This window comes from Psammomys obesus, unplaced genomic scaffold, assembly GCF_907164565.1.
Source record: "Psammomys obesus unplaced genomic scaffold, mPsaObe1.curated_primary_1811, whole genome shotgun sequence".
NCBI lineage: Eukaryota > Metazoa > Chordata > Mammalia > Rodentia > Muridae > Psammomys > Psammomys obesus.
In genome coordinates this window covers 16,311,518-16,331,611 of record NW_026592510.1, presented here as the reverse complement: position 1 = coordinate 16,331,611, position 20,094 = coordinate 16,311,518, and the positions used below count along the sequence as shown (strand labels likewise).

Here is a 20,094-nt window from a genome sequence, read left to right as displayed (position 1 = left end):
CTCATTCTCTGTCTCTCACGCACACACACACACAACTTTCTTTGCATTAGAATCAACAATATTCTAATAAAAACTATAGGCACACTGTACTACATAAACTAAGGAATGGATTTACAGGCATGTATGGCATAGCCTTTAGATAGATTCTGGAAGTGTTTTACTTGGAGTAATATTCATATGGTCAATGATGACTCTTAATACAAATAGGTTTGTTGTTATTTTCAAAAAGATAAATTTTCTCAAAATTGATCAAAGCATATGAATGTCTTTAAGTCATTTAAGGCAATAGGTAGTTCAGATTTTGGTTTTTTATCTAGTTGAAATCTGAATGTACAAACAGGCATAAACATCTTGATTTTTAAAAAAAAAGAAATAAAAAATGATTTATATTGCTCTTTGTTCTTATAATCAAATCTACATTCTTAATAAGGTCTGTGTTAAGTTGCACCAGCCCCTCTTTCCAGATTCCTTTTGTTGTTATTATTTCATTGTAAATAAGAAGATCACAAAGATTATTTTGTTACCTGGCTTCTAAGAGGTGGAATATGTTGTATCTATGCCTGTTTGATGATTCTTCTTTTTACCATATCACCATTTTCATATGAGGAAAAAATAGATTCTAAAGATCTGTTTTGATCTAGATATGGGTGGGTTTTTGTGTTTGAGTGTGCGCGTGTGCATCCTCCTGACTGTGAGCACATGTGGACAGACATGGCCGCAGCATATACATGTATGCTTTAGAAAATATTTCTTCACTAATGAAAACGTTTCCTTCGCAGTGGATACTGCTGTTGAGTTTGCACACCATGGAGTATTCTACCATCAAGGCCAATGTTGTGTCGCACCATCTCGGATCTTTGTGGAGGAGTCAGTTTATGATGAGTTTGTGAAAAGGAGTGTTGAACGAGCTAAGAAATACATTCTTGGAAATCCTCTGAACTCGGGAATAAATCAAGGCCCTCAGGCAAGTATACAATAAAAAAGACAAGCATTTCCACCTCAAGAATAAGGAATCCTACTTAGAACTAACAGAGTTAGTTTTACCTCTTAACTATGCACATTGCTGGTGGATATTATTACCCTGATCTCATTATATAGAGTCTAATTCCCAATAGAAAAGAAGTCATTCTGTTTTGGGTTGACCAAATTTTTATATGTCTAGAAATAGTTTAGGAACTGTACATGAAATTACAGATGGAATTGTCTGAGGCGATGTCCCAGTGGAAAAGCACTTACCTTGTGTTTGGTAGCCAAAGTTTAAACCCAAATTTCAAGAGAGAAGGCAGGTATTTTCCAAGGTGACTAACCAAAATAGCAAAACTCGTAAGTTCTGTGTTTAGAGACACAGCTTATCTAGAGTAGTAATAGAAAATAATACTAAAAGACATTAGGTGTCTTAGAACTGTTGGAAATTTGTATACGTTTCTCTCGTTTCTCCCTCATAGTCAGTCTTTCACCTCAGCTGCCATTCTAAAAACAGAAGCAGTAGAACACTCCTCAGTCATCTGCAGGCCCTCAGTCTCTCTGATGTAATATCAAAAGTGATCCTAGAAAATTCTGGTTTCTGGCAAATTTTTGACAAACTTCTCCCTTTTGTAATAAAAAGCTAGCCACTCTTCAAGGGTTCTGAGTATTTTTCTGTGTCATTAGATCTACTGTAAATATGAATGCCTTTGTCTCTCACTCAAAAATCAACTTTTCCTCTTGCACAGCTTTTGTTCACGCTCTGTTATGGTCTGTTGTTCAAGATTTAGGACCTTTGATTCTGAGTTCACTCCTCCCTCTGGATCCCTCTCTAAAACAGTGACCTTCAATCTGAGGCCGCGCCTTCCGCCCCATAAGGGACATTGACCATGTCTGGAGATATTTCAGTTGTTATAGCAAGGTGGGAGGTGTGGGTCCACATGCATCTAGTGAACAGAGGAAGGGATGTTGCTGAACACCCAACAGTGAATAAGAAAACCTCATATCCAGGAGCTTGTTGTCCCCAAATGCTAGTAGAGCCCCTCCGGAAAGCTGTGCTCTAGAAACAGGACATTGACCTTGAAGACATCATTCCTTCACATCAAATATGATACACTGTACCTTATTGGTTATTTGGAACCAAACCTCATTCTTGAATTATTTAATAAGTGTAAACCAAATTCAATTAGTAAAAATTTAGGTGACATTGCTACCAGCAATACCCTGAGAGAGGAACTTGACAAAGCCATGAATCCCAAAGAGAAGCCAGTGGCATCTTGGAATTTCCCACATAGGTAACTTGAAAGAGGTTCTTGGAGCTTTCTTCTTAGCCAAAGTACCTATGCAGGAAATACATAGGACTAAAATAGTACCCCAAGATATCTGACAAGTGACAGAATTATTTGCATTGTCTCAATCCCACATTTTTTAAATCATTGAACTCAATGAGTATATAAAAATGGTTGTCGATTTTTATATTTTCTAATTATTAAATCCTTATCTGAGTTGATCTAGTAGTAAAAAAAAGATGTAATCCTTAATAGTCATGATCATTTTTTCTAAGTATAATTGATCTACTATCTGAATATAAAACATTTTTATCATTAGATGCATAGGTAAGTATATATGATATGTAGATAGATGAGTGATAGGTAATAGATAGAAAAAGGATCGGTGTATATTTAGATGACAAAGGGTAGAGAAGCAGAGATTATATGAACCCTTTCACACTGAACAATAGTCATTTTCTTTCATCAAGGGGTCTGTGTTATTCATTCACAGACTTCAATTGAGTAGCAATGCCTGTATTATTTATAGGCTAAATTAAAGCAGAATTTAAACATTCTGAATCATAAGATTTTAAAGTAAACAATCCCATATTCTAATTGACTGTTGCATAGCTTTGGTTTCTGCAAGTGCATTAAGATATGTTGCTCTGAGTAAAAGCAGGCACACATGTTGGAATCTTAGAAGCAGAAGCTTGATGAGACCCAATCTCCTCTACCCTTGCTTTAATTTTTTTGTTCTCATAAGAAATATCTTATGAGAAGAGATAAATATTGGCTAAATTTTTCCTAGTGCTTCAACCTCACTGGTTAATTCACGAAGACTTCTTAAACAGAGTTTAGGGATCTATAAATAACACAATAAAAATAATTATATATGAAATTAAGGCCAAGTACATTTGTTTAGGAAAAATCTTTTACAGTGTTTATTTTCTTCTTATTTTAAAAATGACAAACTTAAGGCATTTCAGTTTTAGAACAAATTACATTACATTGTATATATAATATTTACATATCATATGTATGATATATTAATAGTCATAGTGTTTTATATATGAATATCTACATACACATAATTTTTTACTTATAAAGTAATATTTGTATTTGTCTTTGTGGACCCAAATATATACAAAGTTTAAAGTGATCAGTATTTTCATTTCAAAAAATATAAACTTTCCTTGCCAATTAAATAGGAATGGTAGTATCAATTTTCATTCTCCATATGGTGAAGTGAGATAAACTGTGTGATACAACTAGCCCAACACTTACCTCACTGTGCAGTCATAAATATCAATTAAATGTCTCTATAAATGATAGCAGTTATACAGAGTAATACATGATACCTTTTATATAATGGTATAGACATAGACATTCTCTTCCTAGAAATAAGATATTTACATGTCTATTCTCAATGTTCTTGTTGAGCTCTGGTTTCTACGTAGGAATGTGTGGTTTCTACGTATGAGCTTGTGTCTTTTTGGTTTATGTTAATTTTTCAACAAATAAACTCTAAGAAATAAGAAGATTCACACTCTATATTCCTCTACAAAGAATTCTTTGTTTAGTTCCGTACTCCATTTTTTAATTGGATTACTTTATTTGTTGCTTTTTAACTTCTTTAATTCTTTATTGATATTAGCCCTCTGTCAGATATAGGGTTGGTGAAGATTCTTTCTCAATCTGTAGGCTGTTGTTTTGTTCTGATGACAGCATCCTTTGCTTTACAGAAGCATTTCAGTTTCATGAGGTTCCATTTATTGATTGTTGATCTTAGAGCCTGTGCTGTTGGTGTTCTGTTCAGGAAGTTGTCTCCTGTGCCAATGAGTTCCAGGCTCTTCCCTACTTTTTCTTCTAACAGGTGTGTCTGGTTTTATATTGAGGTTTTTTATCCACTTGGATTTTAGTTTTGTGCAGGGTGATAAGTATGGGTCTATTTGCATTTTTCTACATGTGGACATCCAGTTAGACCAGCACCATTTGTTGAAGATGCTATCTTTTTTCCATTGTATGGCTTTGGCAACTTTGTCAAAGATCAGGTGTCCATAGTGTGTTGGTTTGTTTCTGGGTCTTCTATTCAATTCCATCGATCCACCATTCTGCTTCTATGACAGTACCATGCAGTTTTTATTATTGTTACTCTATAATACAGCTTGAGATCAGGGATGGAGATACCTCCAGAAGATCTTTTATTGTAGAGGATTGCTTTAGTGATTCTGGTTTCTTGTTATTCCATATGAAGTTTAGAATTTTTCTTTCAAGGTCTGTAAAGAATTGTGTTGGTAATTTGATGGGAACTGCATTGAATCTGTAGATTGCTTTCGGTAAGATGGCCATTTTTACTGTTAATCCTGCCAAGCCATGAGCATGAGATGTCTTTCCATCTTCTAATATCTTTTTCTATTTCCTTCTTCGGAGGCTGAAAATTTTTTCATACAAGTCTTTGACTTGCTTGGTTAGAGTTACACCAAGGTACTTTATGTCCTTTGTGGCTATTGTAAAGGGTGTTGTTTCCCTAATTTCTTTCTCAGACCTTTTGTTTCTGTATACAGAAGGGCTACTGATTTTTTTGAGTTAATTTTGTATCCACTTTGCTGAAGGTGTTTATCAGCTGTAGGAGTTTCCTGGTAGAGTTTTGGGGTCACTCATGTATACTATCATATCATCTGCAAATAGTGATATTTTGACTTCTTCCTTTCCTAACTGAATCCCCTTGGTCTCCTTTCCACATTGTCAATTCCTGTGCTTGTGTAGCTGTAATAAGTGTATGAATTCTTTAGCTGTCCTTCCTAAAAATTCAAAGAGAAAATCACACCCAAGAATGAGCAGAATGAACCTCTGCCCCATCTTTCAACATGTCAAGCTTAACAGAGTATCCCGGAGGTCAGAAGCCTCATCTTCACTTCTTTTTCTTTTTCCTGTGGCTTCTTTTCAACTAGATTGACAAGGAACAACATGATAAAATACTTAATCTCATCGAGAGTGGGAAGAAAGAAGGAGCCAAACTGGAGTGTGGTGGTGGACGCTGGGGCGACAAAGGCTACTTTGTCCAGCCTACAGTCTTCTCCAATGTCACTGATGAGATGCGCATTGCCAAAGAGGAGGTAATATTTCAGCATAATTCTATTTTGATTCCCATGTTCTTTCTGTGTGTTAGCTGTGTGTCCCTCTAAAAGCCTCAGCTCCTTTTCCAACATTCCCAGGAAGTGTTTGATGATACAGTCTTAAGTTGTTGGTGATCAAAGCTAAGTAGCGAAGGATCCAAGAGGCCCATAAAAAAATTCTGACAAGCACAGACCAAAGTGCACAGCGTTTATAGGGGCTTTACTCACAGCCTTAAACAAATGGAAAATGACCCAATTAATTTCCCGAAACAAGAATAAATGTGCACACATTGTATTATATATGCCAGACATAAAACAACATATACTGAATGACTTCAGTTATACAAAAAGCATTATATAGTAAAAGAAAATCACAGAGTTAGGGTGGACTGGCTTTAGAGAGGAAGTAAAGGTGACTTCTGGGAGGTTCAATCTAAGTAGTATCAAATAAATGGTACTCAAATAAACAACATATAATAACTAAAAGAAACTCAGTTGTGATTAAAATGGTAAATAACATACATCTTGATTATGAAGGCTTTCACTATATGCAGAGATTTGAGCACTTGCTTGATATAATGGAAGTGTTATGTGATACCCCATGATAAGACGTACAGTGACTCAACTATACTGAATCATAATTTCCCCATTCAATGAATTTATACTCATATCCCTGATATGACAGAGGACCTGAGAGGTTATTTTCTTTACTTCCATAATATTTAGCTTTGCAAGGAGATGAAGTAAATATAAAGAACAGAAATGAAATTCATAAATATGGATCATCCAACATATTTAGGTTGTCTGCATCAATTCACCCCTCAACTTCATTTAAATTTCTGTTCTTATTGGCCATTTCCCTTTGATTAGAGCTATTGTTCTTGTAGACCTTTATTAACATGGATAGGAAAGACAATAAAGCAGACAATGATCTTCATTCAAGGGAACTTTTTTTCTGCTCCTATAATGCCCTCACTAGAATATCTCATTTGCTGCTTCAGAATAGGAGCCTGGAGTCCACACTGTGTCAGACGAGTTCATGCAACCCTGAACAAATCTGCTGACATTTTTGGCACACCTGCTTCCCATTTACAATGTTCTCGTTGTTATGCTCCCCAGTTACAGGGTCTTGAGGAAGTTTAGAACCCCAGGATCTGCCCCCAGCCTGAATGCAGTGATCGCTAACGGCCCCATACCACTGAAAGAGACTTGGAACCAGAAAACCATTTGACACCTCTAAATTTTTTGTTAAACATTTTCACATTCCCCAGGAAAATATGCTGACATCCCAAGAAAACCCTCTTTTATTTAATTTTGATAAGCACCAAAGTACAGGAGTTTAATATCTATGAGAAAACCCAGTTGTTTCTTCTTACATATAGAGTGAAATATTGAGGTATGTGTGGAGGCTTTCCAGACTAGATTCCAGCAGAAATGAAAAACTGTCTCATACTGGAATAATCCACTAAGATAATAGCCACTGCCGGGGACCCCAGGCTTTGATTAATGTGGGATGGTTCCAGAGTTAGGTCTCTAGTAATGAGTCATTTTGTTTGGGAAGGGTGTACAGAATTGGGTGACAAAAAGGAATAACAATCTGTGGTATGTTGGGCAATATTTACAATTATGAAATTATCCAAATCCAGCAGAATGGGCTATTATTCAAACCAAAGGTATACCGATGTTTAAAGAATAAACATAGTTCTTAATCACTGTCTATTTGTTACTTTTAGAACAAAGGACTGCTTCTTGGTCTAGCGGTCTTGTGCAGTAACTTGAACAATGAAGAAAACTAGGCTTAAAGTTTAAAATGTTTCCAAGGAAATCATTCAGTTAGTGATCTGATCTTCAGCTCTTTCACAAGATCCAAGAATAAATGCTGTCAGAATAATCGGTATCTGCTCCACAGAGAATGTCACACATCATCACAAACTTTTTGTTGTTGTTGTTCACTGTCTATGACCACCTGTTTTTATTCTTACCAATAAGTCTGAGATGAGAGACAGCACCTAAGCCAACGCACAATGGTTTCTAGGGAAACATCTGCATTGTGTTTAAAATAATACAGTTAAACCATTTTTGTGTCACTCGGGGTAGATATTTGGACCAGTGCAACAGATCCTGAAGTTTAAGTCCATGGATGATGTGATCAAGAGAGCCAACAATACTACGTACGGCCTAGCAGCAGGAGTCTTCACAAAGGACCTGGATAAAGCCATCACTGTGTCTTCTGCTCTGCAGGCAGGGGTAGTGTGGTAAGTGCAGTTGATATGAGTGCCCTTCCTGTATCAGCCACATGGGCATGTGAAGTTCACCTCCTCCACAGTTGAATATCCCTTTGAAATTATCTGACCTATTAGAAAAGTAATTGTCTAAATTTTTTTAAGGTCAAATTAATTTTGTCCAACGTTTTCAAGTTACTTGTCTTAAACACTTTGTGGATATTTATTTTTTACATTATCAGTTGCTAGATAATATGAAGGTGCTTGGCAGTGTTTTAAACAATGGCAGTAATAAAAAAAGGGTTTTCTTTAAGTTTAATTATAATGGTTTTGTACGGGATGACAAATATGGTTCTATTTTTGGCCAGCTTCGTCTTTCTATGGGTTCTTTAGTATGGGAAACAGGAGCTGTCTCTGACACAAACTCTGTTGTCTGCTTTTTGATCAGTTCCCTCTGTCGGGGCTGCCTCACAGGCCACAGAGGAAGAGGATGTGCTCAGCCTTGATGCAATTTGAAGTGCTGTGGTGGGTTAGTGGGGAGGGTGGGCTCCCTCCCCACTGAGGAGTAGGGGAGGGAGATAGAGGGAAATGGGAGGGAGGGTGGGAGTGAGAGTAGAGAAGAAAAGGGCTATGATCAGGATGTAAAGTGAATTAATTAATTAATTAATTAAAAATTTATGCTAGAAAATGTTTGGGTGCCTTATGCACACTAAAAGTTATTGTTTTGTCATTATTATCCATGAATATTATACATTATCCATGAGTATGAGATCTAGTGCCTTGCACATTCTAGACAAGTGCTCAATCCCTCAACCCTATCTGTTGCTTTATTATATATATAAAATGTTAGACTTGAACTAGCCCAGGTTAACTTTGAAATTGTCATACTCCTGCTCCAGGTTCAAGAGTAGCTTGTATCTCAAGAGTAGGTCTGTATCTCAGGCAATGTACTGTGAAGCTTTTATATTAGATTCTTACTCTGGGTTTTTGCTTTTTGGTTGTTTGTTTGTTTTTTAGAAGAACATAATAAATTTTTTGAAGCAATTTCCTCTCACTTTTGACCTAGTTTGTTCTTTGATTTTTGTAATTTAACTTAGAAGATTCTCAGGGTATCCTTCTCAAACTGCAGCTTTACCCAGGCAGCTCCACTCTGGACTGCCTCTTCAACAGCTCTTTTCTCATCAAGCCTCCCTTCCCTAAATCCATCTACAGCACAAGCTATCATCATTATCTCTCCTAGTCCAATTAAGGAAAATCAGGCACAGAAAAGCACCTGAAGAAAAACAACCAGGTAGTTCTTGACATTCTCGATATCTTGAAAGATCTATTCCTCTTATCAGTGTGAGAGTCATCAGTTAGTTACTATTAACTCAGAGTGGCAACACATTTCTTATAATCCTTGTTTAAGCTAATGTGAAAACAATTATTAACCCAGACCTTATCTGTGGTAAAACAAGGAACTTGCTTATGTTATATAACTTATCAAGACCATGCAATACATAGCAGAGGGAGAGCCAGGCCTTCCACACAACTCTAATAAGTCATCTTACAAACAGTCAGGCACACAAACATACACATTAAAAAAATAAAATAAAATAAAATAAATACAGTTTAAAAAAAAACAGAGACATGGAACTGGAGTGTTGGCTCATCAACTAAGAGAAATTGAGCACTGAGGATGTTAGTCAAACATCCCAATATGTCTTAAGATTGGCTCTGGGAATAGTTTTTGTATAGAGCAGTTTTTAAATGTTCATTTAATGTTATTATATCGTTAGCATTAGGCACCATAGTTCAAAGTCTGTTGTGTCTTGTTTTGATTATTTATATTTTCCTGGTACTTAATGAAATTTTATCACAGAGTTAATATTTCTATTGATTAATATATTTTTTCTATAACAGCATACTATTATTAGAGTTACTATACCACATGTGTTCATCACCTGCTGAAGGCTTGCTGTGTCATGTACTTCAAAGAGCGTGTTGTCTGCATCATCAGACTGAGTTCATCAGCCCCACAAAATACCATTTTCTCTAATGTTAAAATAACTGTTTACAGCCTGCAAAACTGCATGGTAATCGCCATTCCCTCTTGTTCAATCTTTGGTTGAGCCTTTCTTTAATTATATGCACATTTTATAAGGTATTCTCTATAGAAATATTTAATATTTTCATAAACTCTGATCAAAATCACTAATTATTTTCAATTCCTGCCAACAATTTTGTGTAATGAACAGATCAACCTATTAAGGAAACAGATGAACTGTGTATTATGACATTCACTGCAACTGCTAAAGAACAATGATTTTAGCCTGGTAAATATATAAGCATTGCAGATCTGCCTACTGAAGAACAGCAGACAAATCCCAGCCAAAGAAACACCTCTTTTCATGACACACTAAATCTTCCCTCTGCTATAGTTCAGACAAATCTTGCTTTATGACTATTCACACTTATGGTTCCATCCATTTATCTCTAGGAAAATATGTGTTTACTTTCTGCATTCTAAGCTACAGCACTGCTTTTTTCCTTTTTATCCCAAATGAGCATATTATACTGAATAATGGAGTTTTTAGAAAGATCTCTGATTCTCTTCAGTCTCAGTTTTGGAATTATGAGATAAGTAAAGTACTAACTATAATGGCCTTCTCATCTTTATTTAAGGGTAAACTGCTACATGATCTTGTCAGCCCAATGCCCCTTCGGTGGATTCAAGATGTCTGGAAATGGACGAGAGCTGTAAGTAAAAGTTTGTATTACTAACATTGTTACAAGAAGGATTATAAGTCCTGGAAGACTGGTCCATTTCCAACACCTTAAGCAAAGTATACCTGTGTGCTTCATTGAAGTTTTCTTACTACAGAGTAACATTTTAAATTTTGGAAGTCATCCCGAAGTGCAGAAAATCAATAATGGAGGGAGTACACTTTATTGCATTCTTACTGATAATAAAGCACCATGCTACACACTTGACCTTGGCAGCTGAATCATTGCCTGCTTTCAGGACTGCCTATGGTATAAGCGACTAGAACCCACTTGGGAAGCTTTTTCAGAAAGCGAAAGGATAAACTGATAATCTAGAAATTCATTTAAATAAATATGGAAACACTCTAGGCATTTGAATATAGTGCTTAAATGAATTAAAGTTGCCTTAACCCAAACTAATATGCTTCTAGTGAGGTCTACCTAAAAATTGGCACTTAACACCTCAAGACAACGGCTGAAGTGACCATCTCTAATGACCCCCAAGAATTTTAGTTTATTATTTTTTTATCTTAGTATTCAGGAGACAGAGGCTGGCAGATCTTTGTGCTTTCAAACACAGCACGGGCTAAGTAGTGAATTCAGGTCATCCAGGATTATATAATGAGAGAGAGAGAGAGAGAGAGAGAGAGAAACAGAATCAAATCTGATGGGAACAATGACCCCAAAATTAGGCATATGCAGTTCCCAAGGTGTTCAGTGGATCCCAGGCCTTGAGGTCTGAATCTGTGATAAGTGCTGGCTCTAGAACAGGTTAAATGGCCAAAGTCTAGCTCTTTGTAATCCTAGTCACTTCACATTTGTTTACTTAATTCACTTGGGGATGTTCCAAATTTAGTTACTCTATGTAATTCACAGGCTTTCTTTCTTCAGTCAATTTTAGGGAATAAGAAAGGAAACGGAACTAGGAGGTATTCTTAAACATTGTGTTTAAAACAAGAACTAGAATGCATTTTTATTTCGCTTGATTAAATTTGTCAGTTTCAGCAGTCTCTCGAGACTTTGTTAAAGTTAATTTCTGGGCACAGAGGAGAGCAGACATGTCCTGCTACTAAAACCTTCTCACATGTTATGAGGTCTGTGATTAGAAGCCTGAACACCATGCAGAAGTTTAGTGGGAAATACAGATGCAGACCTCATCCAGGGCATGTGAGGAAAGCCCGGTTGATGTGTGCAGTGAAAATTCAGAAGCGTAGAACTAGTAACATGTAGATTTCCTGGGCTAATGAGAAGTGTAAGCCGGTGCTCCTTTATTTTGGCTTGCAAACTGTACATGCACAATATTCCTAAGAGCATCAGCCTCAGTGTGACCACAATTGTGCACGATTCTCTAGTGAGTGCCAAATGCGCTTGCAGCTTAATACAGTAGAAAGCAACCTGCTCAATGATTGTGGCTTAATTTATCTGCCTCTGAGATGAAACACTTACTAAGTACTGTCTCTTAATAGAATTTAGAGAGCTGGGTTGACGCTCTTTAATTGCTGTGAAAAGCATCTTCACTGAAGCATTCAGGAAGTATTTTTCAACTTTAATTACCCACAAAATAATCGGTATAAGGAGATTCTGTTTCTAGGGAGAATAAGACAACTTCTGCATACACAAAAGGAGGGCATTAGGGATAGCACTGATAAAGAAGCCCCAAAATCCTGTTCCTCAGCAAACCTGTGTGTGCGTAGGTGTTAGGATGTCAAGAATAGTCCTATGTACATGTAATTTTATCTTCTCACCAAAACAATGCAGAGTTTAACTGAGTGCAGCACACCCTAGTTAAATCATCCACCAGGTAGAAAGAAACCATAATTTCCAAAGTTGGTGTGGGACAAAACCCTGATTAAAAGTCACTGTTGTGTCCACGGATGGACTTGTCTCGGCTGCTGTTCACTTGCGGTTGACTTGAAAGTTTCCTCAATGTGTTACAGCAGGTTGATTAATAGACAAACTCAATTTCTGCTAAAAATCCCAGAGCCTGAATCAGGACAACCTTTACTTTCTCTCCTCCATAAAGTTATATACAATCAATCCAAAATATAGAAAACTCTACCAGCAAAGATTGGGTGGTTGTTTGGCTCAGAATCAAAACACCCTTTTTCAACCGCAGCTTCAGAAGAACAGGCCACCCTGAAGGAACGTGGATCTTGGGTGTTTTCTCCCTGCTCACCCTTCCGTGACAATGCAGATGGTGAACGCAGGCTCCAGCGCAGCTGGTGGTTTATTCCAGTGCCCTTCAGAGACCATACGGTGCAGCGCGAACTGCACCTCCCTCACTAATGGCCTGATAAAATCTGATCAGGTTGACTTACGTGCTAGTCATATGGTCAAGTAGTGTGATGCACACAATAGACATCGTCTCTGAAACTGAGCCATGTACGCAGTTATTTAAAATAAAAGACAAGAATAGTTTTCTCCATTGCAGACTTTGTTAGGTCATAAAGCTTATGGTTGGCTGGCAACTGTAGGAGGTACTGTGTACTCAGTAAATATTTTACATTGTCCCTAGTCAGATAAGCAAGAAAAAACTTATACCATGTTGCCAGGGATTATATTTGACTTACACTGCAGTGCACAGTCATGTTGACTGGCAATTTTTCTTCCCTCTCTAGGGGTGAGGAAGGTCTTTATGAATACACCGAGCTCAAGACGGTTGCAATGAAGATATCTCAGAAGAACTCATAAAAAGCCAGCAGAGCGAAGAGAAGATCTCTAGCAATGGCTACACATCTCCTATAGTTACCAGCACAGTGGTGTGCCACTATAATCTCTTCTTCTGTCGATTTCTTAACATAGATGATTTGTCAGTATTAATGATACACATAAAAAACCTGTAGCTTAATCTGAAAGAATCATTAGCCTTCTAACATGTGACGCCAATTTGTATCCTACATTAAAAGGATAGTGTTAGGTGCAAACGCTCTGTAACTCTGTCATAATCGGGTGCTTTCCACTGTCTAGAATATTCAGTTGGTAAGGAGGACCAGTAACTACTTAAACTCTGTCCCTCAGTGACTCCTTGAATTATTCAACACTCATAGTAACTGCAGAGTAACCTGCTCTGTTCCCCGTGGTTGTCCCCTCTGAGTGCTGTGAACTGTTTTCTAGAATGCCATGCCTGTCAAGTGAAATGCCTAGTTGTAATTAGAACTCAAAGTTTAATAAAGGCACATTTGCGTGATTTTGTTTCTCTGGAATTATTTGGGTATGAGTTTGGGTTATAGAGATAAACTCTATTGGTCACTAGTAAGTTCAGTAAATAAATGCACTGCAAAAAAAAAAAATCCTATCTACTCCTCCTCAAAGGCTTAAAAAAAAAAATGTACTTCTCAGAATAATCCTTGAGATAATTGGTATATATTTGAGACAAATATGGTCAGTAACTGATAAGCATTTCTGAATGCCTTCAAAATTTCTAGCAGATTGCTATACCACTATAACATTTAATAATTATTATTTCAAGGTGGTTTACTTCTGGAAAACAAACACATATTCCCTGGCATAGCAAAAGAAATGGATGTGAAATGGAAAAGAGGTTTATTAAGAGCCTGTGTTCAATAATGTGCAAAGAGGTAGAGATGAGTCTGAGTGGACTAGGAATGACTTCATGAAGGAATTCAGCTAGATATGAACCTTAACAATAAACCAAGTTTCGGTGCATAAAAAGAAAGAAATAGCATTTTTAGCTCTATTCATTGCAAAATCTCTTCTGCATAATGAACATACATTATAGTTTCGGAGAAGTCCTCCAGCTGCTTAGTTTTGTATTACAATGACGACCTTTTCCCAAAATTTATTTTAGCAGTTCTTCTGGCCTCATTTAATAGCAAAGCACATTTAGGAAGCCTTGTTTGTTCGGAAGGTGCTGTCCCTGCAGTGACAGCACTGGTACCGGAGGAGGGCACACTCTCAGGATCAAAGGAGCCTCTGAGGTGATGTTCTCTGTATAAAACTCACAGCTTGTGCTCCCATTATGCCCTCCAACAGAAACCTTCTCATTCTGGCCTGTGCTCCCAAGTAGGAAGCAAGGTAAAATGAGATATTTGTGTGTTGGTATGTGTATTCTTTTTTTAATTTTTATTTTTTAATATTCACCACAGTTTATTCACTTTGTATCCCAGCCGTAGCCCCTTCCCTCATTCCCTCCCAATCCTACCCTCCCTCCACCATCTTCTTTCTATCCCTTTCGAAGTCCACTGCTAGAGGAGGTCCTCCTTCCCTTCCATCTGACTGACTTTAGCTTATCAGGTATCTTTAGTACTGGCTGCAACAGTCCTTAATTCAATGACTTCAAATTTGAAGTTAGAAATCTCTAGACCAGCACTTACCAGATTCCTAATACAAATAAGATAGCTTACCATTTCCGTGTAGCAGACACCATGACAGTGATGTTATGACAAGATAAGTGCCTCACACAGCAGTGTGACCATCAACAATGGTCAGCAGCTCCAGGGGCCAAAGTAACTACAACTCCAATGTTGAGGTACTCAGACTTACATAAGCTCAATAGTTTTGCCATCATTAAAATTATACTGTAAGATTTGTAATTTTGAAATCTATTTGCTATTTTGAAATCTGTGGAAACAGCAGTATTGGGGGAAATGTTAGCAAAAAAAAAAATAGAATTACAGAAGATAGATTCATTTTCCTAAAACCAAAAAACAATTCCTATATTTTCACTAGATGGATTTGAACCATGTGTAAGTACATCAGCAGGCTGTTGTGTGAACACTGAAGCAATGCATTCCACCAGAACACTTCTCGTATATCACAGATAGCTGTGCACAGGACAAGACAAAAGCCAGAAGCATGTTCCAATATTTGAAAATTAAATCTTCCTTGTGTAAATAAGATATTATAGGATTAAACAAAAATTTTCTGCTTTGCACTGGCTTCTTCTAAGTGTCTGGACTTTGTGTGCCATTAACTGTATGAAAACCACACCAGCAATCATTCTTAAAACACTGAAAAGTTAAAGATTTTCTTATTCATGTGTGGGCGATTTGTTTTGTTCTTCATTCTCAATGGGAATACAACTTTAAAGCATACTTAATTCAGTCAGATCATTAATACTCTCTTAAACTCAGAAGTTACTAACAGACAAAGGCAAAGGAGATTGATGATTTGGAGCGGAAAGGTTTGTAAACTAAATGTTTGATTATTTGTTTTAATCCAGACAAAGATATTTACATTAAAATAAAAAACTTGTGTTTTTGTTCTTGGACTATTGTAAAGAAAGCTATAAACCTTAGAAGACATCAGTGTCTGCACTTCGTATGTTCATAATGTCTCCTTCATTTCATTCTTTACCTTATTATTTGAACTCTGTCCTTAATCACATGAAACTAGTGATTAAAAAAAAAGAACAGCCCTCACCTCAAATCAACAAAAGATATGATATATTCTTGGTTGAATATGAATGAGCATTGCATAGGAACACAGGTCAGTTTCCTCAGAAAAAGATTTTAATAAGATAGCAATTTCCTGAGTTTTTTTTTTATTGCAGTAACACAGGCAGTCATGTATCATCACACTTTTCAAACACATTGATGAGTATATAGAGAAATTTTAATCCAGCAATATGCTCTGGAAAGGGCTCACATCTAAAAACCTTCTAGGTCTATGTGATCCAGACTGAAGTCAGACACACCTGGATTTCAGTATGATCAGAATGGAATACAAACATATCCTCAGTACACACTTTTAATTTCAAACAATGAAAGTAAGGTTAGTTTACAGAAGGAAGCAGGAATGTTTGAAAGTGATGTCTAATTGAGGGGCAGACAAAGTGACAAATCAGAGAAAGATTTGACAGTATGTATCAGAGATAGAATATGGCCAACTCTCATGAAAACAGGCAGTAACGCGAGTCTGCTTACGAGAGCAGCACAGTGAGAGAAGGAGCAGTAGTAGTAGCGGTAGTAGAAAAATAAGGTGATGGTAGGGTAGTAGTGTGTGTGTGAAAGTTTTACCAGGACAATTTTACAGGGTCAGGTTATAGAAAGAACAGGTCAGAGAATGACAAGGAGCCAGAAGATTAGTTAGTTTGAGGCCAAGCAGAACAACTCAGACAGAAGCAAAGAGAGAACACAGATTGCAAAGAGAGAACATGGATGGACTCAGTCAACTTGGAGAGGGGATTTTGGGACAGACAGCTGAGTTGACCCAGCCAGCCAGAGTTCAGAAAGAACTAGTAAGGGTAAGTTTGTGCAGCAGTAAGTGTCGGAGTCTGAAATATTCTAGGCCTGGGTTAACAAATGGAGGCTGGAAGCTGAGGCCTTCAAGGTTCAAGGTAGTAGTATATGTCACAGTTTTACCAGGAGTATTTTACAGAGACGGGTTGATTACAGAAGATTAGATTGTACAGAGGTGAAGTGGAAATTTGCGGTTTCTTTGAAGACTGAGTTTTGTCATGGGATGTTTTGCTGCAAGCTGGGCATGTGATGTTTTGCCCAGGTTGGCTTGTGAGAAGGCACATAATGTTTTGCTGTGAGCTCTCACATGTGAGAGGTGGGACTTTGGCCAGCAGAGAACATCCGTGGAAGTTATATAGAGGGGAGGAGATATAAAGAGGCCCACTCACAGTGAGACGTGCTTTTTGAATCTGACATCGCTGCACTGATCTTCCTGCTTCGACACTTAACTTCACAGAAAGAATCATTCCAGAGAACATCTAGGGGCAATCCAACTGAGTCTTGCTGCTTTTGCTGACTTTGTGTTGCTGCTTGGTGTTGGCCTTTGGACTGGACTGCTGTTATCCTGACAACTGAGTTTAGTAATCCCCTGAAAACCCTAATCAGCAGGAAGTAGATAAAAGAGGTCTACAGCCCTTTTTCCTACTAATCTCCTACTTATGACTGGGGGTGTTGGAAGGGAAGTAAAGTATAAATCTGAATAAAATAGGTTTGGTTAAAATAATCTAAGCCTACAGGGAGGCTAGAAGCTTCTAGAACTAGGCCTCGGGATAGATAGAACTGAGATAGAAATGCTCTGGGCTCAGCCCAAGCCGTGTATTCACACAGCTTGGGTGCATCTCTTATCTCATCCCCCTTTTGAGGAAATAAATATAACATTTACATCTGGAGCTCAACTTTTACATGGGTACATCATGTAGGTATGTTGTAGAAAGTGAGGAGTGGACTCAACTACAGGTCTCAGATGCTACCTGATGTACTTCTTAGCTCTTTGAGTAGTGGACACTAGAGGTCTGTTCTTACATTCCAAAGGTTTCAGAGATGTCAGATCATGTTCAGAAAAGGGCAAAATTGGCTGTTAAGATGTTCTCAGATAGCTTGTCTATGATCTTGCAACATTCCAGTCTTTCAGTAACTAAACAGTCATTCTATTCTAATCAGTCATTCAATCTTTGTTGTTATGGATTTTTTTTCTAGGAATTTTCCAAATCATGAACTTTCTGGTGACAAAAGGGAAGACTACCTAAAATCAAAATGGATAGAAGTCCCTTAGCTATAAAGAAATTCCATTGTCCTATCTAAGTGAAGTTATACAAGAAAGATCCTGAACTTTTGAGTCAAACTATTGCTTAATTATGGTTTCAACTCTCACAATGGCCTCTATTTTAGTGAATGATTTATCTTTTTCATATAGTCAGTATCCAACAGAAGAGGCAGCTGTTGATGATCGGGAAGATTTTAGGACCCAACTACATGGACCCAACTACATGCACTCTTCTGAACAAAATGAATGTGGAACTGGGAAAAAATTCTCCATATTTCTAAGCTACTATTTATGTTTTATTAAAGGGGATTAATGATAACTACGTACTTAGATTATTCTAGTAAATGAAATAGCATTTTTTTATCAAGATCCCCAGGTTATAAGTGTTTAATGATATATAGTACATATGCTGATGTACGTAGTAAAATCTAGACCTAACTGAAGTGGAAATTTCTGGTTTCTTTGAAGACTCAGTTTTGTCAGGTGATGTTATGCTGCAAGTTGGCCTGTGAGAGGGTATGTGATGTTTTGCTGTGGGCAATCTTGTGCCAGGGGTGTGACTTTGGCCAGCTGAGAACATCTGTGGGTGGACTTTGAGGAGAAGAGATATATAGATGTCCCCTCACAGTAAGGGATTGCTTTTGGATCCAGGCCCCGGTGCTGATCTTCATGCTTCGACACTTGACTTCACAGAAAGAAATGTTCCAGAGAACTTCTCTGGGCCATCCAACTGAGTATTGCTGCATTCGCTGACTTGTCCCAATTTTCTGAATTGTGTTGCTGCTTGGTGTTGGCCTTTGGACTGGACCGCTGGCATCCTGACAACTGAGTTTAGTAATCTTCTAAAGACCCATGGGCTCTCTTCAGCAGAGAGAAAATAAAAGAGGTCTACAGCTCTTTTTCCTACTAATCTCCTATCTAAGATAGGGAGGAGTTGTTGGAAGAGAGGTAAAAGTGTTTAAGAACCTTAAATAAATGTAAGTTTAGTGAAAAATCTAAGCCTGCACCTAATAGTTACACAAAATCAATAGTTACTAACAGATGCCATGTCTTACTCTTGAACTTGGTATTGTACCTTTTTTTTCTTTTTCTTGCTCATTTTTCCAGCCTTTCTTTAAATTGTTAGTCAAATTCAATTAAATTACAACTGTGGTTTATTTGCTGGTTCTTTTCAGTGTACTTTCTTTTTAATTATTGTTTTCAGTTAAAAGGTAAGATTAACTGTCAAAGAGAGAACTGGTGGAGAAGAATGTGATCCCCAAAGTCGACTAAGCACACTGTGTTCTAATTAATGGATTTCACTGCCTTTTACCATAGTCAAGGAGATTAATCTTTCAGCTAATAGAGACAAGAGGAGGAGAGATGAAGAACAGAGGAGGCCTGTTTCAAATGCAGCTAGCAGCCAGAGGTGCTGGTCACCTGTTGTTTAATGTAGAAACTCATCCTAGTGATTTCAGTGGAGGAGAATTAGAGGACTGAAAGAGAGATGGCTTAGCATTTCTGCCCACTGTGAAGTCACCACTCACTCATGGAACCCCACATGTGAGACCTGAAAAGGAGTCTCATGTTCTTCTAGCACAGTAACCAGTAGCTTTCTTTTACAGAACCATGAATAAATCAAGCAACATGTAAAAGACGTTACCAAGTGATGAGGAGCAGAGTTTGATAAGAGTCCTGTTATCTCTGTACTAGTCTCCTTGTCTTATGGGACACTATACATATATCACAATATTTGATTCAATATGCAGCATCCACATTTTATTTGTTTGTATTTTATTTTTATATTTTATTCATTTGTCTAAGAAAAGAAAGGATTCTATAAATGCCCACATTTTTGTTTTACCTCTGTGTACTCATAAGTTACTATTCATTGATTTTGGTCTGAAAAAAGAAAAGCTTAAGCATAAACATTAGGCCTTCACTAATGCAATTAGTTCCCAATGTTTCCAAAGCACTCCTGATAATTTAGTGACAAAAGTTAAAGACAACATTAAATTTATTACATGGTTAGTAAAGAGTCAAAATGTAGAAAATACTGAGCATTGTAGTGAAAGCTTGTGGGTGAAGTTCTTACCCCGTGTGGTTTGGACAGCAGGTAATGTCCAGTAATTATTTTCTTGGCACAATAATAAAAGGGCCTGCATGCGCAAAACGTTTCTTAGTCTATTAGAGAAGAACATAAATGTGTCCTAAGCTGTTTAATCATAAACCAGAATACACACAGTATCTTGTGCTTGATAGTAAAACAATTTGCAATTGTTCTCATGGAAGGAAATGAGTTGTTTTGTTGTTGATGATGGCGATGATTCTATG

At 37.2% G+C, this 20,094-nt stretch overlaps 1 protein-coding gene across 1 annotated transcript in view; it reads left to right on the top strand.

Moving 5' to 3' along the window:
- Positions 1–13,504, top strand: part of LOC129681667 (aldehyde dehydrogenase 1A1) — a 51,360-nt gene extending 37,856 nt beyond the window's left edge. Inside the window, exons 9-13 of the mRNA XM_055613710.1 lie at positions 780–964; positions 5,186–5,350; positions 7,448–7,605; positions 10,237–10,311; positions 12,936–13,504. Coding sequence (XP_055469685.1) covers positions 780–964; positions 5,186–5,350; positions 7,448–7,605; positions 10,237–10,311; positions 12,936–13,008 — 656 coding nt within the window. The 3' untranslated portion in view covers positions 13,009–13,504. The remainder of the gene's footprint in view (positions 1–779; positions 965–5,185; positions 5,351–7,447; positions 7,606–10,236; positions 10,312–12,935) is intronic.
- The last annotated feature ends 6,590 nt before the right edge of the window (positions 13,505–20,094 follow it).